Source organism: Poecile atricapillus, chromosome 18 (genome assembly GCF_030490865.1).
Source record: "Poecile atricapillus isolate bPoeAtr1 chromosome 18, bPoeAtr1.hap1, whole genome shotgun sequence".
NCBI classification, from domain to species: domain Eukaryota; kingdom Metazoa; phylum Chordata; class Aves; order Passeriformes; family Paridae; genus Poecile; species Poecile atricapillus.
This window is the reverse complement of record NC_081266.1, coordinates 9048732-9066455: the sequence shown is the minus strand read 5'-3', so window position 1 is coordinate 9066455 and position 17724 is coordinate 9048732. Positions and strand designations below refer to the sequence as shown.

The 17724-nt window shown below is 34.1% G+C and overlaps 1 protein-coding gene across 1 annotated transcript in view; it reads left to right on the top strand.

Moving 5' to 3' along the window:
* Positions 1-17724, top strand: part of LOC131586084 (1-phosphatidylinositol 4,5-bisphosphate phosphodiesterase zeta-1-like) — a 49160-nt gene that overhangs the window by 836 nt on the left and 30600 nt on the right. The window contains exons 2-6 of the mRNA XM_058852822.1: positions 332-482; positions 4822-5056; positions 11557-11758; positions 13324-13468; positions 15312-15467. Coding sequence (XP_058708805.1) covers positions 332-482; positions 4822-5056; positions 11557-11758; positions 13324-13468; positions 15312-15467 — 889 coding nt within the window. The remainder of the gene's footprint in view (positions 1-331; positions 483-4821; positions 5057-11556; positions 11759-13323; positions 13469-15311; positions 15468-17724) is intronic.

The following is a 17724-nucleotide window of genomic DNA, read 5'->3' as shown; positions in this document are numbered from 1 at the left end:
CCCTGGTGTTTCTTGGCACTCCCCACCATTCCCTGAGCCTGCTGAATCCCCTCGGCTTCCCCACGTTTCCCTCCTCTCACTGCAGCCCTTTTTGCACCCTGACCACCCCTTGATCACACCCTCCCTTCGGCCCTTCTGTCACTGCTCTCTGGGACTTTGAGGACAGAGCAGAAATCTCTTCCTGCACACCTTGGGGCCTGCTGCATTCTCAGAGGGCAGAATGCAAGGATGTTCTAGAGTATGAAGAAAGGGAAGCACAATCTTCTTAGGTTTAATGAAATTAAACTTTTCCCCCTCATCCCCTCCATTAAAAGGCAATTTAATTGGCCAGAATCTTCCTTAACCTGACGTCTCATACGTGGTTTTGGAATACAATTCAGAATGATTTCATGAATGGGAATGTTGATTTAGAGGGCTGCAGGAGGCTGCTTGAAAAAATGCAAATAAAATTTGATGAAGACCATTTAAAACATGTTTTCAAGGTAAGGTGTATGTACATTAAGCAATGAATGGTTTAGAAGTTCAGTTACACACATCATATGTTTGCTGATTTTTTTCAAGTTAATTTTTTGGGAAATGTATTTCAAGCTAGTGTGGTGTGCAAAATCAGCAAAGAATTTTCCTCCTCCAGGTCTTTCATGTCTGTGTAAAATAGATAACCCAGGGTTTGAATTTGAATCATGAGCCTTTAGATTGGAAGGTATCTCTAAGATCACTGAGTCCAACCATTAATACATTGAAAAGTCCACCTCTGCAACTTGTCCCTAAGCACCACATCTGCAAGCATTTAAGTACTTTCAAGGAATGGTGACGCAGACACTTCCCTGGACAGCCTGTTCCAATGCTTGACAACACTTTCAGTGAAGAAATTTTTCCTAATAGCCTGGCACAACTTGAGTCCACTCCTGCTTGTCCTACTGCTTGTTACTCGGAGAGACTGACACCCACATAACTCTGTCTTTTCTCCACAACAAATTGGTGTAAGATGGAAAATATGTTGGTTTGGATTCCCAGGTTTTTTTTTGTAACATGTCTGCGCTTGAGAAAAGTTAAAGCATTCTGGTTTCATCCTATTCAGCTTCTCTGGTCAAGCTAATGAGCCCAGACATGTCTGTCTGATTCTGGACAGAGCCATGAGAGCAATCTTCTCAAAATCCTCTTTCCAGGAGGACAATTGGGATTTCTCTGAGCTGTCCAGGCTTTAGATCCAGCACACATTCATTCCTTTCTCCACTATACCTCTCCTGTAATATTTAAGAGGTGTGCCTGAATGGATGGGAATCGCTCTCTAACTCCCTGGGAATGGATTTGGCCTTGAGAGGTGGCAGTTTTAAAGATATTTCTGTGAAGATTATATGATACAGCTAGAAGCTGGACTTAAGTTCATTTAGTGTAGGCAAGCAAACTACTGCCAAGCAGATCTTGTCTCAGTGAGCAAATACTAACAAATGAGTACTGGATACATATTTTCTTCATGTAATGACTCAAAATATCTAAGATTTTCCCTTTACATCATTTCCCCCCCAAAAAACCCCATCTGTCTGGTAATGCTTTTTCCCTAAGGGAATGAAAACAAGTGTGTATATATATATAAATATATATATATTTATTTATATAAATACATGTATATTTACTTACTTTCACCTTTATAGATATGATTCTTTTGAGAATGTTGCAACCAGCTGGCAAATTTTGTCCTGATTTGGCAGAGACAATTAACTATGGCAAGTCAGAAAGGTCATAAGAAGGAAGGCACTAAGCTTTCCTCACCCTGTCTTCCTCTCTCATTGTTTGCCTTCTCAAACCAAGGTAGAACCAGCAGCATGAGCTCAACCCTGGCTGAAGAGGCTTCCTGTGGTTTTTTGAACTTTCACTGCATGGAGAAAGTTTCAAAGCTAGAGGATCTCTTGAGAACTTAAAAATATTTCTTGTGGTTTCCTCTATCTTCCCCCTACTTTAGTTTCTGGCAGGAATGTGAGAGATGGTCAGCTGTGGGAAGAGAAAAGGAGATTTGAGGGAAGTGACCTGCAAAGAAGAAGTCTGATCTAGTTGTATTTAACAACATATTATACCCAATAGCCTGATCTAGTTATTTATAGCAGTACTGTTAGGTGCCCTATGCTATTTGAGAAAGATTTACAGGGGTTCAGTAGTTTGAGGGGTTCAAATATTTCATCAGCGAAACAATATGTAAAAATCCAAAGCATTCTGGATGTTACTGACATCTTTGTAATTAACTGCACATCAGCAGTTAATCTAATGGTTCTACATAGCAAAATACATTTTATAGAAAGCTAATTTTAAGGAATAATCAGCTTTTTTCTTCTCTGTTCTCTTTGAGCTTATTTTACTGTAATACTCTTTTGAGCAGTATCAGAATTATGAACATTAAGGTTTTAAGGAATAATAAATTTTCATCTAATTTCTCTCAAGACTTTGTCTCTTCTTTTTCTGAACAGCAAAAATTTGATGTGCATTAATAAAAATAGGAATGATAAAAATCTACCCCAAAAATTTACAATATCTTTTTATAGTGACATGATTTTTATCACTTTAATTTGAAGAGTTCTTTTGTGTAGTATTATTGCCTGTATTTCACCAGGAGGCAGCTAAAATAGAAACTTTACTTTTTTGTCCAGCTTCTCTTTGTGCCAGTAACTAAGTGAACATCCTCCAAGTCCTGATAGACTGTTTATTTTCAAAAGAAGTTGGTATTTTCTTTTCCTGCTTAATGGTTATAAGCAAATTTGCAGCACTGTTAAGAACATTAAAAATTGGATGGAAGAAATCAACCTTAGATGGGGAATTTCTCAGCAGTAATGAAATGTGTATAATTAGCATTTGTACAGAAATATTTTCTTGCTGGTGATTTCTGTTAATAATGATCATTATTATTCTCTTTTGCAAACTCAAAGCAAACACTGAAGTACTCATTTGTAAGATTTTTTCACTAGAACTCCTCATGAAATTTAATTTTGTACTCGTTTCAGTTATTTAATATATTTTTACTCCTATTGTACTTATTCAGAAGTGCAGAAAGAACTTTACTGCATAGGAAGGAACTGGCACCAGATCTTTAAACTTTTAGCTTTCATGGTATGGCTTCAAAACCAATCTAATTTAGCAGTAATCCAATCTCTTGATCAAAGAGCAGCCAGAGCTCAAGTAAGCAATTTCCTGCTTCTAGACATTTCTGTGGAAGCCAAAGCAGCCATAGTAAGGGCCATGTTTGGATGTTTGGATGCTGGAACGTGGTGTCTTTGGCATCTCAGTTTAAGGAGCCAACAACTGAGAATTTTCATCAGTTTACAGTCATAAGCACTGAGGCAGTGGATTGCCATTTGTGGTTTTTGTGAGCAATTTTGTCAGAAGATTTCTCTTGATTTGGCAGGTTTTAAGCAAAAATCAGGCTAAAATGTTAGAAACATTTATATTTCTATATTGATATTAATTAATTAATCAGTACATAATTAACTAATATATAACATATATACAATATACAGCATATAGCATATACTATATTTTATATTATATATTAATAAATAATATTAATATATGTAGTATATAGTATATAGTTTATATAATAGAATATATGTTATATATTATTATATATATGCTATTATATCTTAATATACGTATTACATATTATATCTTATTATGGTTATATTATATTATATTATATTATATTATATTATATTATATTATATTATATTATATTATATTATATTATATTATATTATATTATATTATATTATATTAATGTTTTAATAAATTTATATTTATATTTATATTTATATTTATATTTATATTTATATTTATATTTATATTTATATTTATATTTATATAGAAATGCAATTTATATTTATATATTATATATATTATATTTATGTTTTTATATATTATGTTTATATATATGCAAGACATATATTTATTTCTATGCTTATTTATATATATATGCAGTTACTTATTTTAAGTAGAAAATTTTAAAGGAAAAATAGAATTGTTAAACCTGTGAAAAATGTAAAAAGCAGAAATGGTAAAAAAGCATTATTCTTCTCAAATTCTTTTGTGGCCTTTTAACTTTTCTAGTGACTTTTATACTGAAACACAGAAATTAATTACTATGCTAACATTCTGTAAGCTGTATGAAAACAAGCTTACAATTCAAGAATTCTGAAAGTGTGAATAATTAATCTAAGTTAAACATTCTGGCTTGTTAAGATTAGAACATGGTGTCATAGGTTATTACAAAATATCTTGTCTTCAAACTTGAATATTGTTTTGTTGTGAAACAATAAACTTCGTTTATTGAAGTGTTGAAAGGGTTGTATTTCTTGGTAATTTGGTCATCCTTATTTCATTTTTAAGATTACTGGTTGCTGATTTTGTGTGCAAATTTGACTGACAGTATTTACAATATGGTGTAAATAGCTGTTGGAGAGGTATTATACTAAATATATTTTCCACTTGATAAGTTTTATGCTGCACATTTATTTTAATGCATAGCATTTTAAAGATTTTCAACAATGTGTTTGAATATTAAAAATGCATTAAATCTAAATTTATTGCACTTATTTAGATGCTAATTGTGTCATATGGTCCATTTTACTTTACATAAAATATTTGTAGCACACAAAGTGTCATCTAAAAGTTGAGGAGTGTAATCTGATTGTAGTCACTGTTGCCTGAGGATTCTTCTATGATGCTCACTCTTATGGTCAGTTATAAAAGAGTGTTTGGTGCATAATTTGTATAATTGCATGTTGTTTCATTAATTTCTTTTTTTTTTTTTAATAAATTTTGCTTGCTTTTTTCCCTCAGAAAACTATTGACAAACAGTCAGGAAATATTATTAGCATGGACGACTTCAGAGCAATTTATCGAGCTCTTGTACACAGGCCTGAGTTTGAAGAACTATTCAAGGCTTACTCGACAGATGGCAAAATTCTACCTGACAGCCAGCTCCTTAAATTTCTTATAAAAGAACAATTTCAAACTGAAGCTAATGAAACAACTGCCTTAGAAATTATTATGAAGTATGAACCCATTGATGAAGGTATGTACAGTTTAACTATTTGATATCTAGCTCTTATTTCTCGTGCTTCTCTCAATGACTGTGTTGTCCTAAACCTCATATATTTCTTTCTTTAAAAGCATGTCTTTTCATCTATTTATTATGTTTTCTTCCTGTGTTTTAATTTCTTTTTATGGTGCCCTCCTTTCTCTGCTCTGTTCTTTTTTCTGTCATTTCTTTATCTTTTTATTTCTAGTCCTTCTACAAATTCTGTTCTTCAGCTCATTACAAACCATTTTCAATTTGTTTTTCTTAAAGTCCATATCTGCCATTTTTCTTCTCTGCTCGTTACACTGTCTTCTCTCCCTTGAGTCACTTAGTGAAAATTCAAGGCCTCAGACAAGACTTTTATGTCCTTCTGACTTCCTTGCAGGGGCACTGTGGAAAATTTTTGTAGGTGCCTGGTCACCTTTTGTGAATCACTAGAATGCTGAGATGAGGAGGGCTTCATAAATCTGTAACATGTTCTTCACCTATTTAAAGGTGCCTCAAGTTGGGGTGTAACACTTCTGCTGAGCGTCACTGATTTCAACTTGTGGCAAAATTTACAGCTAGGAAAAGGATAGAACTGCATTTTGCTGCAAGCTGTTACTTTATTCAGTGGAATATGTTCAATTCTTTCGTTTCCTTGGTTCCCAGTCATTGAAAACGGGTGGAATTGATAAGTGGTTAAGAAAAACAAACCCTAGGGGAAAATATTTCTTCTGGGATAATAGCACTGGATTTTCTATGCTGACCTGTGGTGGAAGAAGAAAATGGAAAATGCCACTTTTTCAATGAGAAACAGAAGAACATTGGGTGTTTCATTTAGAGGCACTTACTGTCCAGTAATAAAAACATGTGACTCCTTATGCCTTTACTCTTTAAGGCTGCCTTTCAAATTTAACTGTATTTTATTAAACATATTCTGCTCTTTCAGAGGAGCTAATGTTTACTAATTGTTCAAATTACCAGCTTAAAAGGTTCCTTTTATTTTGTGTTACCTGTTTTGATGGGAAAGTTCAAATCTATAGCACAGTTAAACAATGAATAATCTTCAGTCCATTAGAAAACACCTTTATAAATATCAACTGAAGTTTCTATAGGTTGAATTTAATGTCTGGTTGAAATTTCAGATGCTGAGACAAATTCTTGTTTGTTTCTTCACCTGTGATAAATTTGTTTGTCTTGTTATTGGAAATAATCTCGCTGAACAAAATAACCTCTGTATTGTTCATGCTCCTTTGAGTGAATTCATACTCCCACTCAAACATATTTATTGAAAAGTTCCAGTTATGATTGACATGAGAGATGATTCATATGGTATTGTGATAGACCATTTTGTGTAAGTGTCGTTCTGAATTTGCTACAGAACATTATTCATCAGGATGATCTGTTGGACTCATCTGTCACCCTTGCCCTCCCTGTGTCTTACAAAAAGGGAAAAGGCCAGGCTTTGACATTTGATTGACAGGTTTGCTAATAGTAATGACCATTCTCTCATAAATGTGATAGCACTGCTATGTCAAGATTAGGATGAAAACAATGACTACATTTTACATCTAATTTAAATAAATCCATTTATAGCATCCAGTGCATCCCTAACATTTCTGCAGAGAGATTTTCAAAGCTATTGAGCCAGATAACTTTGAATTTATTCTCTGTAGGTACTGTAGCTAGCTCAGGACAGTATGGAATAAACTAATCTTTCATTCTTGTTATACAATTTAGATGCCCAATGTCAAAATACTACACTAACAGGTTTTTTCACGTGTGCGCTAAAACCTTGCATTTTTGGTAGAAAGAGCCATTTCTATGGAATTGATCACAAAATATGTGATTCACACCTGACAGTTGTGTCTTACTAGCACCCCAATGAGAGTTTTATTCTTCCCAAACATTCCATTATCTTCCCGTTTTACTATTAGCTTTGAATAGAAGACTCAACTCATTAAATGAGATTAAAGAAAACATGCTAACTAAATAATTTTTTTTTAAGCTTGGTATATATGTCTTTTTTAAAAAAAATTCTGCTCATTTACATGGATAGGATTAGAGGCACAGTGAGGATAAGAAAGTGCATCCCAGTATTATTTACAATGTAGAGCCATTCAAGGACTCTATTCCTGCCTATTTTCCTGCTAGGCAATACAAAAACAGGGCAAAAATGCAATCCTGTCTTAAAAAAAACAGCTTGCTTTGTAAATAACAATATAAGCCTGGTGCATCTGTCAGACAAGGACTTTGAGTAATCCAGAATGTATTTGTGAAGCAAAAAAAAAACATTCGCAGTTTATTCCTAGTGCACACAGTCGTGAAGGTTTTTTTTGGATTTTTGATGTATGTGAGACAGAGCTGAATGTAGAGCACAAATTTGCAGAAGAGAGCATTTGATCCCATTGGCCAAGGTAAATCAAACTTAATAAAGGAGACATCTCTGCCAAACTCCCACAGATTTCATAAAAAATCATGTGAAGTAAGAAAGATGGCTTAAAAATCTCAACTAAGACAATGGCTGTGGCTGGATTTGAGAGACACAATATATCAGATTATGAAAAGATGTGTAAAGGTCTAGTCTCAGGGAAAAAAATCAAGACAAGGTGATTATGAGATATAAACCCTTAGAAAACTGAACTGCTGTTCAGATAGATACTTTATTCCAGCATGCACCAGCTGTAAGTGTGGGTAAGGGAGAAAAAGCCTCCCTAGAATATAAACTGAGACTAGAAAAGAATTAAGTGTATTATAACTTTAGTCAAGGAAATACTTCTCTCTTTACTGTTCCCTTAGAGCATGAATGTTTCATACTGATGTAGTCAAATTTCATAGTATGAAATTCCATCTGATGATGTTTCTGCCTTTTAATGACTGAAAGATTCCTCCTTCCATTATAGCAGAGTAAAACCCTTGTCTGTGATTGCAAGTATTTCTCATGAGTTCACCCCTAAAATTCCCAGCAAATGTATCTGTACCCACTCCACTCTCTCTGTCCCAAGTACCATAGACATTTAATTACTCATTTAGCTCTCTGGAAGCAAAGAGCACTCACATACATTTAAAAACATGGGAAACATCTCTCTCTCCACATTTCCTAGTCTCACATTCCGTTCAGGCTCTTCTCCTCCCCACTCCTGAGTCTCTATTTCAGTCCAGACACCTCTCCCAGACCCTGGCAGGGCTGCAGGTTGTACTCAGTCCCTTCAGGAGGAAATGGGTCTTGCAGGAGGCTCTGGCCAGTGCAGAGTGATTTCTTGCTTGGTTTGTCTGCCTCATTGTGGGTACTCTAAAGGCCTTCAGGGCAACAAACATCTTGTGATAGTTTTCCATTTTTTCTTTCTGAAGAGAAACATTTTCAAAGAAATTCCAAGGTAAATAAGAAAAATGGAATGTAATAAACTCTGAAAATAATGTATAATGTAATCCAAGTTTTTCAAATACCCAGGTTCAAATATCCATAATTCCTCTCTGATATGACAGTATTTGTATATATGGCAGAGCTGGAGTTTACCCTAACAGGAGGAATGAGAAAAATAATTTTATCTTAAATCAGATTTTAAAAAACCCCAAACAATATAAAGGAATATTGTTAATAAAATGAATTGTACACTATCCAAAAGAGGAGGGCAAGACAAAAGAAATCATTGAACTTTGTGAACAAAAAGAGGCAAGGAGAAGGCAGAAATCTTTTCTTGCCTTCCCTTTCTACAACAAATGGATATGTGTGTGCACACTAACTACTGCTAAAAGGTCCTAATGGAGAAAAAGACTGAGGTTCCTCCAGGGGAGAAATGTAAGGTCTTGATGAAAGTCTTTTCACTGTGGAATAGTTATGGAGATGAATTCCCATTTCCTTTAATGTAGAAGCAGAAAATGTCTGTAAGTGGTCAGAAAATAGCATGGCTGGGCTATTCCTCAGAAATGTAAGCTCTGTAAAAATACAAAGATTTTTAGTCTGTTGATTGGAGACATGAGCTGAATGTTTTACTGAAGTCTATGAGCTTACATCTTGACTAACAAAACAATGTTAGATGTTCATTTTTTGGGGATTATGGTCATTAGCATATTTGCTTGAACATTAATTTCTCTTGAGAATATTGCAGTTAACTTTTGTCGATGACAAGAACAGCCAGGAAAACATCATAAATAATTCAGAAAAAAAGCAAGACTGAAAAGCCAGTATTTTTTCACTAATTTAATAAATAAATGCAGAAAAGGTAGAACATAAAAGATGTACACACACACACACACAAATAGTTACTAGCTCTACTTGTAATTGCTCAGAGAAATCTATAGACCATGAAAAATAAAATAATCCAAAATGAAATCCAGACAGCTCATGTAATTCATTAGAGGCAAAACATACAGGATGAGTGTATTCTGTTTTGAGTAATGTGAAAAAATTCAAAATGTTTTTTAAAGATCCAGACAGTAGAAATTTAATCCAGTTGTTACAAGTATAGAACAATATACCACGTGCATGTGGATAAATCTATAGGATTCACTTTTCAAGAGTCATCAAGGCTGCAAGAAGTCATCCTGCAAATCTCTCAGCTAAAAGAAGACCAAAGAAATTCCCGATGCAATAAGTACAGTCGGTTCTGTAATATTATTAATATTATTAATCTGAGTAAGATAGTCAAAAATATGGATGGAACAGGGTAGGACCTTCTTAAATGATGTAATCAGGTCAGTGAAGACAGGTTGACAAATCCAAGTTCTTAGAAAATTGTAACAAGCTTGACTAATACAAGTCAAAGGTTACTTTTGAAAACAGGGGGGAAATGAATGATGAATTGAAAGACTGGAAAAGATCAAATGTAATATTTGTTTTAGAAAGGGAACATCTAAAGAACTAGTCACTGTCAGTGACTAGAAAAAAAAAGGAGAAAATAATAAATACGTAAACCCTTCTAAGATGGTAAAAGTGAGTTGCAGTTTGTCAGGACATTCCATGAAGAAATAGTATCCTGTTTTCTCCTATGAAAGATTAACAATACAGATGGATAGCAGAAAAACGAAAATTATCAGAAATCTGAAACAGAAAATGCCCTGGATTGGATTTTTTTTTGAGGAAAGGAGTGGAAAGTGGGAAGTGCAAAAGCAGTGTTCATAGGAGAAAAAGTGTGAAAAAAGAGGAGAGGAATAATACCAAACAGAACAAATATTTTGGACAGCAAGGAAGTTTCAGGGTAAATTTCTGTTTCCTAATTATGAAAAATTTCCTAACAAGGTTATTTAGCAGTTGAAATGCTTTTGTTGGGTTGTCTGTGGATTCTTCATCAATGGAAGACTGGAAGAATAAGTTCAGAAAGACTTCTGTTAGGAATAAGTTGTTGGGTGAATGCATGTTTGATGTCTGGATGCCCTTCTGTTTTTCTTTATCATTGTAAAACATTGCAAGTTTTCTAGTTCAAAGACCTGTGTAATTGAGAAACAATTATTTTCTGTAAATTCTCATCCAGGTGTAAAACTTCCAGTCTGTCACACACCAAAGATCGATAATTGCAATTCTAACTTGTACATTCTGATTCTTATAGCTGCAGTAAGAATTACCAGGGCAGAAAAGGGGGTTTTCCTACTGGTATTTCCAGTCCCCAAGTTTGTATACATCGACTTCTAAACTATTATTAACATAAAATAATCTTGGATTATTTACTTATTGTTAACTACTAGCCTAACGGTGACAATAAAATTATTTTAGAGTAAGAACTGAGCAAAATCCCTCACTAATTCAAACTATATTTTGAAGCAAATCTAACTTTTGAGATTATATCATTTGTAAAATGACTGCATTACAAACATGACATTGAGAGCAGTAGCTGGCAGTGTAATGGCTCTGTTTGCCATTAAATCAGTCAAAACCAAAACAAATGGGATGACTATCACTGGTATGGACTCAATTAGTTCATTTTGTTATAAATATAGTAGTGTAATAGGCTTGATTTGCAATTCATCTGTGTAGACAGTTATTTCTTTGGTTACAATGCTATTTTTATTTCAAATATTTCTAAACATGATTTGATCAATATTTATTTGGAATTTTCCACCCCTGGCAAAGACATTTGGTGCTAGAAGTCATAGTTTCTGCAAGATTATATTGAGAATTTCTGACTTTTTAGAGAACAATCCTGGTTCTTTTAAAAGAGAAGATTCCCTTAACACGTTGTCTGGCATGTTACTTTCCAAAGTAAATGACAAATATTTTATTTATATTTAATTAGGACTACTGAAAATTCTTCTTAGTGCTGTCCATAGAAGAATAAAAGTGTCAAAACACATTTTTTTCCTCTCAGAAGTTTGAACCACAGCAATTCAGCTCCAGAGTCACACGTATCTGATGTTTGCGTTGTTTATACATTTGGTATGAATTTTAAAATTGCAGGAAAGCTTTGTGCTGTATAACCTTTAGCAGTGTTCAGAATTGGCTATTAAAAATTTCAGAAAGTGCATCAGAGTGGCTTCACAACAGAGATTTCTTTTTTTTTCCTTTTGTTTTTGTTCAGTGAGGAAGAAAAGGCAGTTGTCATTTGAAGGATTTATAAGATACATGAACTCAGACGAATGTTCAATATTTAAAAGCCAGCACAAGACTGTCTATCAAGATATGAACCAGCCATTATGTGACTATTTTATTTCATCTTCTCACAACACCTACTTGATAGCTGACCAGCTAATGGGACCCAGTCACTTATGGGGCTATACCAGGTATATAGACATAATTTTTAATATTTTAAACTTTCTTTGGCTTTTTTTTTTTTATTTTTTAATTAATGCTAAGTCACATACAATCCTACTTGGAAATAAGGGACAAAGCCATCAAAGATACAAGTTGAAATGAGAGTGGTATTTTATTTTGTGTGTACACTTTTCAATATATTTGCCAAACCATCTGTTCATAGTCTGGAAGCAATCTATTTTTTTCACTTACATCTCAGAAAATCAACCTTGCAGCAAATGGAATCTATAGTATATTGTACAGTACACGATTAAATCAGTTTTTAATCTCAACACGCCATGCAAAAAATAAATAACTCCCTGAAAGAAATGTAAAATTCCTGGGCAAGCTGTGATCTGTTCAATGTAGAAGATGTGTGTTGGAGTATGTCTGTGTCAAGGATATCTGTGTTCAGTGCATGTTGCGGTGTGGGCAGGTTAGAAACAACAAAAACAACAAAACATGGGCATTCAAGTAGGCAGCAGGGAGAGGAACCTGTGCAGTGTGTGACTCCAAGAGGATGATGACCAGGATGCCTTATTGCCAAGACAGGGAAGAAAGAAATTAATTGTGTAGTAAATGCAACACTGAGAGGGCAGGATGTATTAAGAATTAGGAGGAGATGTGTCCAGAATTATTTGTACTACTTTAATGAAGAGAAAGCAGCAGGAATCATCATCTATCTGAACACTTTGTAATTTTTTTTTTGGTTGCTCTCTTGATGTTCTTTAGTGACTTGCAACCATCAGAAACAGTACTGAATTTCTAACAGTATTTAAAATTCCATTATGTTAATGCTGCCTTGCTGAAAGTAATTGCAAAGAAGGTATAACCCCCTCTCTCTTTATCTCCTGTATGTGTGAGGAAAATGCTAAAATCAGCTAAAGGCATATTTGACATATTGTTAATGTGTGAAAAGCAGGATGTAAAAGACAGCTTGGTAATTAAGTAAAACAGTTTATAAGAAATGTTTCAGTTAGTTGCAAGTCAAATATTAGAAACCTAAGAATTTAAGGGATGACACTAACATATTCAGATTAAAGCAGTAAAGTCAGGGTGTCTCAGAAACTTTAGCACTCTTAGAAATGTGGTCTGGGGAGAGGAACTGTTTTATGTAAAGACCAAGTGCAACCTGATTCTCCAAGTACTATAGATTTTTAAATATAGTGATTCTCAAAATTCTAAGCAAGTTTGGAATAGTAGCACAAAATAGCATTGAAAATATTTATTCTTTTATTTTAAGTGGCAATTTGCCTTTGTTCTAAAATTCCTTTATTGAAATCTTTGATTTTTAGCCTTTTAAGGAAGATAATGCAGGTAATCCCATATTCTTTAAAGGTCTAATAAAGTTTATTAAATAACACACACCTAAAATAGGCAGAAACAGAAAGTATGTCTGTCTCATATAATTCTGTAGGATTTCTATTTATGGTGAAAATGAGGTGTTTTTTCTGTAATTAATCCCTGTGCTTGTAATTAGAAACACAGCAACTTGTATAAAAAAGTTTGCTATCTTTCTTTTGGCTGCAAAATTGTTTCTCTTGTTCTTCTGAAGTGCTCTGTTAAAAGGATGCCGTTGCCTGGAGATTGACTGCTGGGATGGCACCAACAATGAACCTATTGTGTATCATGGTCACACTTTAACAAGCAAAATTCCATTTCGCTCTGTAATTCATGTGATTGACAAGTATGCATTTATGGTACGTACAGATCTGTGTGTGTATACATGAGTTGGTTAGAATGGGATGGTGGCTTTAACTAAGTGGGGACATGGCTCTTGTAAATTCTCCAGGGTAAAAAAATGCAACTGAGCAATGGGTATTTTAAAAATTAATTGCAGAGCAATTGTGCTATTTGTTCTTAATGTAGTTTAAAATCTAGTTAAAGGAATCATAATCATTTTTCCTGATAATGAATATAAACCAAACTTAGTGCAAAGGATTCAGGTGATCTCACTCAGCTTGTTAGGTGGAATTCTCACCTGACATAATTTAAACAAGGACTGAATCTATATTGAAGACCTAGTTCAGATTTTTTCTGATGTTTTCCTCCTTCTTTATATCCCTTAAAGGTTTTTTTGTCACTTACTCTTCTGCTGCTATGAGTCTGTCTTGTATCCTCTGTGTGAATTTATAAAATAGACAAAAATATTAGATAATAGATGAGTTTGAGACTTTGTTTTCCATTTCCTCTCTTTTGATTTTGAATGTTGACACTGATAAATGTTAGCAGCTACTGATGTTTTTTGGTCAGGTGACCCATCAGAGCAAAGTTCCTTTTACCTATCTCTAGAAAAACACTGAAATCTGGAGAGTTTTTGCACCGTCTCAGGCTTTTGTATAAGCTTCTGGTGAAACTCCTGCTCAAAGGAAGTGCTGAATGACTATTAAGATAAATCTCAGAATCAGGCCAGCATTATGTGTGTGAATATATACATCCACGATCATAAATTTATGTGGATTTTCATGCATATGTATTTATAGCCTTCTCAGTGTTAATCAAAGCTGTGGTTTTTTTCTGTTTTCTATATAAAACTTAATTAATCTCTGATTTTAAAAGTGAAATTAAAAACATGATTTTATTCCACTGTTTTTCAAAACCCACTGGATAAAACTTGCCTCTTCTTGCTAACACACAGCATATTGTGCTTAACTCTAATTCAAACTTCAGTTCTCAAGCCCAAGTGCCAATGAGATGATAAAATCACAACAGGTCATGGTTGGTACCAGCTGTCCATGCAGGCTGAGCTTTTCTTCTCTTAAAAGTCAATAGCAAGTGCTCAGGAGACAAATGTAAAGACAGGAAAAACATAAAATGGTGTTTTCCTTATTGACAATTTAGGCTCTGCCTGAGCAAAGATTTCATTCAGACTATATTTTTGGTATCCACCAGTATTATTGGCAACTTATGAGATTTACTTATAAGTCTAGATGGATGCATTTCTTTTGAGTTCTTCTCTAATTTTTACTAATTTTCTCTTTTTCACCTTTTAGCTTTAATTTTTACTCAATTACCCTTGCTTGAGTAGTGTGATGAGAAAAGTGTATACTGTCCCTAGAAAAGTTTGTGGTATTATCAAAAATAAAAAATATCCATAGCTTGTTCATGTAAAGGAAATAATTTCTGAACAAGCTTTGGGGAGACTATCAAAGCCTTGATAGACTATTTGAAAGGTAGTCAAAAAATCTGTCATAAACTAAAGCAAAAGACATTTAATTCTGATTTATGCTTTCAATTTTAATTTTAGAATCTGATTTTAGCTTTTAAAACCAAAACAAAGCAGTCCTTTTTTCATATATGTCTAGCTCTGTTTTAACTTTCTGAAGGTGCATTTCTTTTTTCTTCTTCAATCGTGCTTTCTTTTTTCCACAAATGTTACCTGTTTTATTGTGTTACTAACCTGGAACAAGTGATCTATATTCTGAAGTTTTTGAAAATGAATGTAAATACAGATGGCCAAGGGGACTTTTGTAAGATATTTTGGAAAAGCAATTATTCATATTTTTATTTATTAATAATAAAATCCTAAAATTATATTTCCAGTCATCTGCCTATCCAGTTATACTGTCTCTGGAGAACCACTGCAGCCCTAAACAGCAGGAAGTAATGGCAGACTGCTTGAAAAGTATTCTAGGTGACAAACTTCTCACTACACCAATTGGTGGTGCAGTAGATATGACTGAACTGCCTTCTCCTGAGGTAATAAGTTTTCATTTTTCTCTGTGAAAGAAATGGAAATGATGGTGGGGTTCTTCATTATTTTTTTTTTTCAGTCCTCTGGGACTGAATTTATGGATCACATCTGTGTCAGAAATAGACTTCAGGTAGTAACAAAAATATTTAAACTGCACCAAAAAACCACATGGAAATACATCTGTTATTTGCTGATTTATTTTTTTGTTGCTTAAATTGAAGGAAATTCCTGAAATTTAAACATGTTATTGAAATGGAAACCTGAGCCTACATTTTTTGTCAATAACAGTGATGATGGAGGTTTTTTTTGGTCCTCTGCTACTGCAAAGCCATTCTCTTTCTCAGTGTGTTTCTCCCTCAGACAGCGTTTCTCAGCGGATGGCCCGAGACCCCTGGGACATGAAGTCAGAAAAGGCAATTAGATGGGTGTTGAAAATTTTATTGCAAACTAAAACAAATACATTTCCTTTGTTCCAGTCTTTGCACATAATTTTCTTTCAAGGACAAAAACTTTTTTCAAGTCTTTTGTAGCACAAATACGTGCACACATACAAAATACTTATTTCAGCTTCTCGCTGTTGCCAGTATAGCCATATTTTATTCCTTGTGTTTTTACAGTAGCTAAAAAAATGCAAATGAAAATGTGGGAAGGAAGCACTGTCATAAGGAAAAACAACACACAAAAGGTGTTTAAAATAATTTTTTAAGGATTTGTCAAGGAAAAATATTTTTGAAGTGATCTGTGCAAGAAGATGTGCTGAAGTATTACCGTACTCTTATATTTCCATAACAATGTTGTAATATTTAATGTTCATGTTTCTCCACCCTTTTTTTTTTTTATTGTAGCAATATATTTTTTTGCATCATGGTTTCCAACATAATTTTGAAGCCTTGAAAACTGTTTTTTCAATTAGGAAAAAATCTAAACTCTATCAAACAGGAGGGCTTGTTGTAAAGCTTCTCAAATCACGGCTGGATTCAGTGTAGGAGATGTGCAAGGATCATATGTCCTCTGAAGCAAGCACAAAATCAGTGAAATGGAATCACTGAATCACACACTTAAAAATATTAATTTCTATGATATATGTCCCTTAGCATATGGTTACTGTGATACAGGGAGTTCATACTTCATATTTCCACAGCTTAGAGTTTTCATGAGTCAGCTCTGTAGAGTTTTGCCTGAAAATGGATTGCTGGGTCTATGTATGGAAATGCTGTCAGCTGAGATTAATTCTCCTGAGCTTTTAACATATTAAAGTATTGTGAGACATATTTCCCATCTGTGCAAGGTGTAAGGATTACCTAAATAACGCCACTGTCGTCACCTGATTACAAAAGTTTTAATTCAGAAAATTATTATCTTGAGAATGAACACAAATGAGGATCTTCTCTGTTTCTCCTAGGTTTTCTGATCATGCATGTAAGAAAAGTCAGTAGGACTTTACTTAGCAATGGAAATATGTAGCTATGACTGAATTTGTAAATTCAGTTATAAGCTTGACTTTGGCTGGCATCTTTTTGAAGAGCCAAAAAAGGAGTTTAGTGACATCACATCTTTAAAGCTTGGGACCTTGTGCATTTTCAAGGCCTGGGTAAATTCATTGTCATTTGAGAAAACCAAATTCTGAATTTAGTCTTCAGACTGCTTTACTCAAGCTGTGCAAAAGAGATGTTACAGAACCACAAATGATGAATTTGAAATGCTCTATGTTGGAAGGATCCTCAGTTAGTGTGAAAAAGAAAAAAGCTGTCACCTATATAAGTTGTTGGTCCACTTTTTTCAAGATGGAGCATTAGCAAGAAAAGGGAAAAAGCCACCTCAGTGTTCTTCAAGATCAGAATTGAATGGTTATTTTGTGTGTACATGAAGTGGGAAATCACATAGTTTCTCCAAACACTTCAAAGAAACATTAGACAACTACAGGTTCCTTTTAGGTTTTGGAGTTTTGGAGGCTTCCATCGAAATAATTTTCTTTTATATGGTCAATCTTCTACTTCTTTCTTTAAGTAGGTCTTGAACTATACCTTTGTCAACTGAGATGATTGTGTGTGTGTGGAAGGAGGTTAAAATGAGGAACACGCCCACTCTTAGGTGGTTCCTTGGACCACCTTGCAATGATGTCTCCTACCATTGTAATTCTAAGTGAAAATCACATGGAGGCGCAGGAAATAAAAGCGGAGGATCACTGAACACTTCCTCTCTCTGCTTTTCCCAACACTTGCTTCATCTGAAAAACAAACCCCAGAAAATTTCAGGACTAAA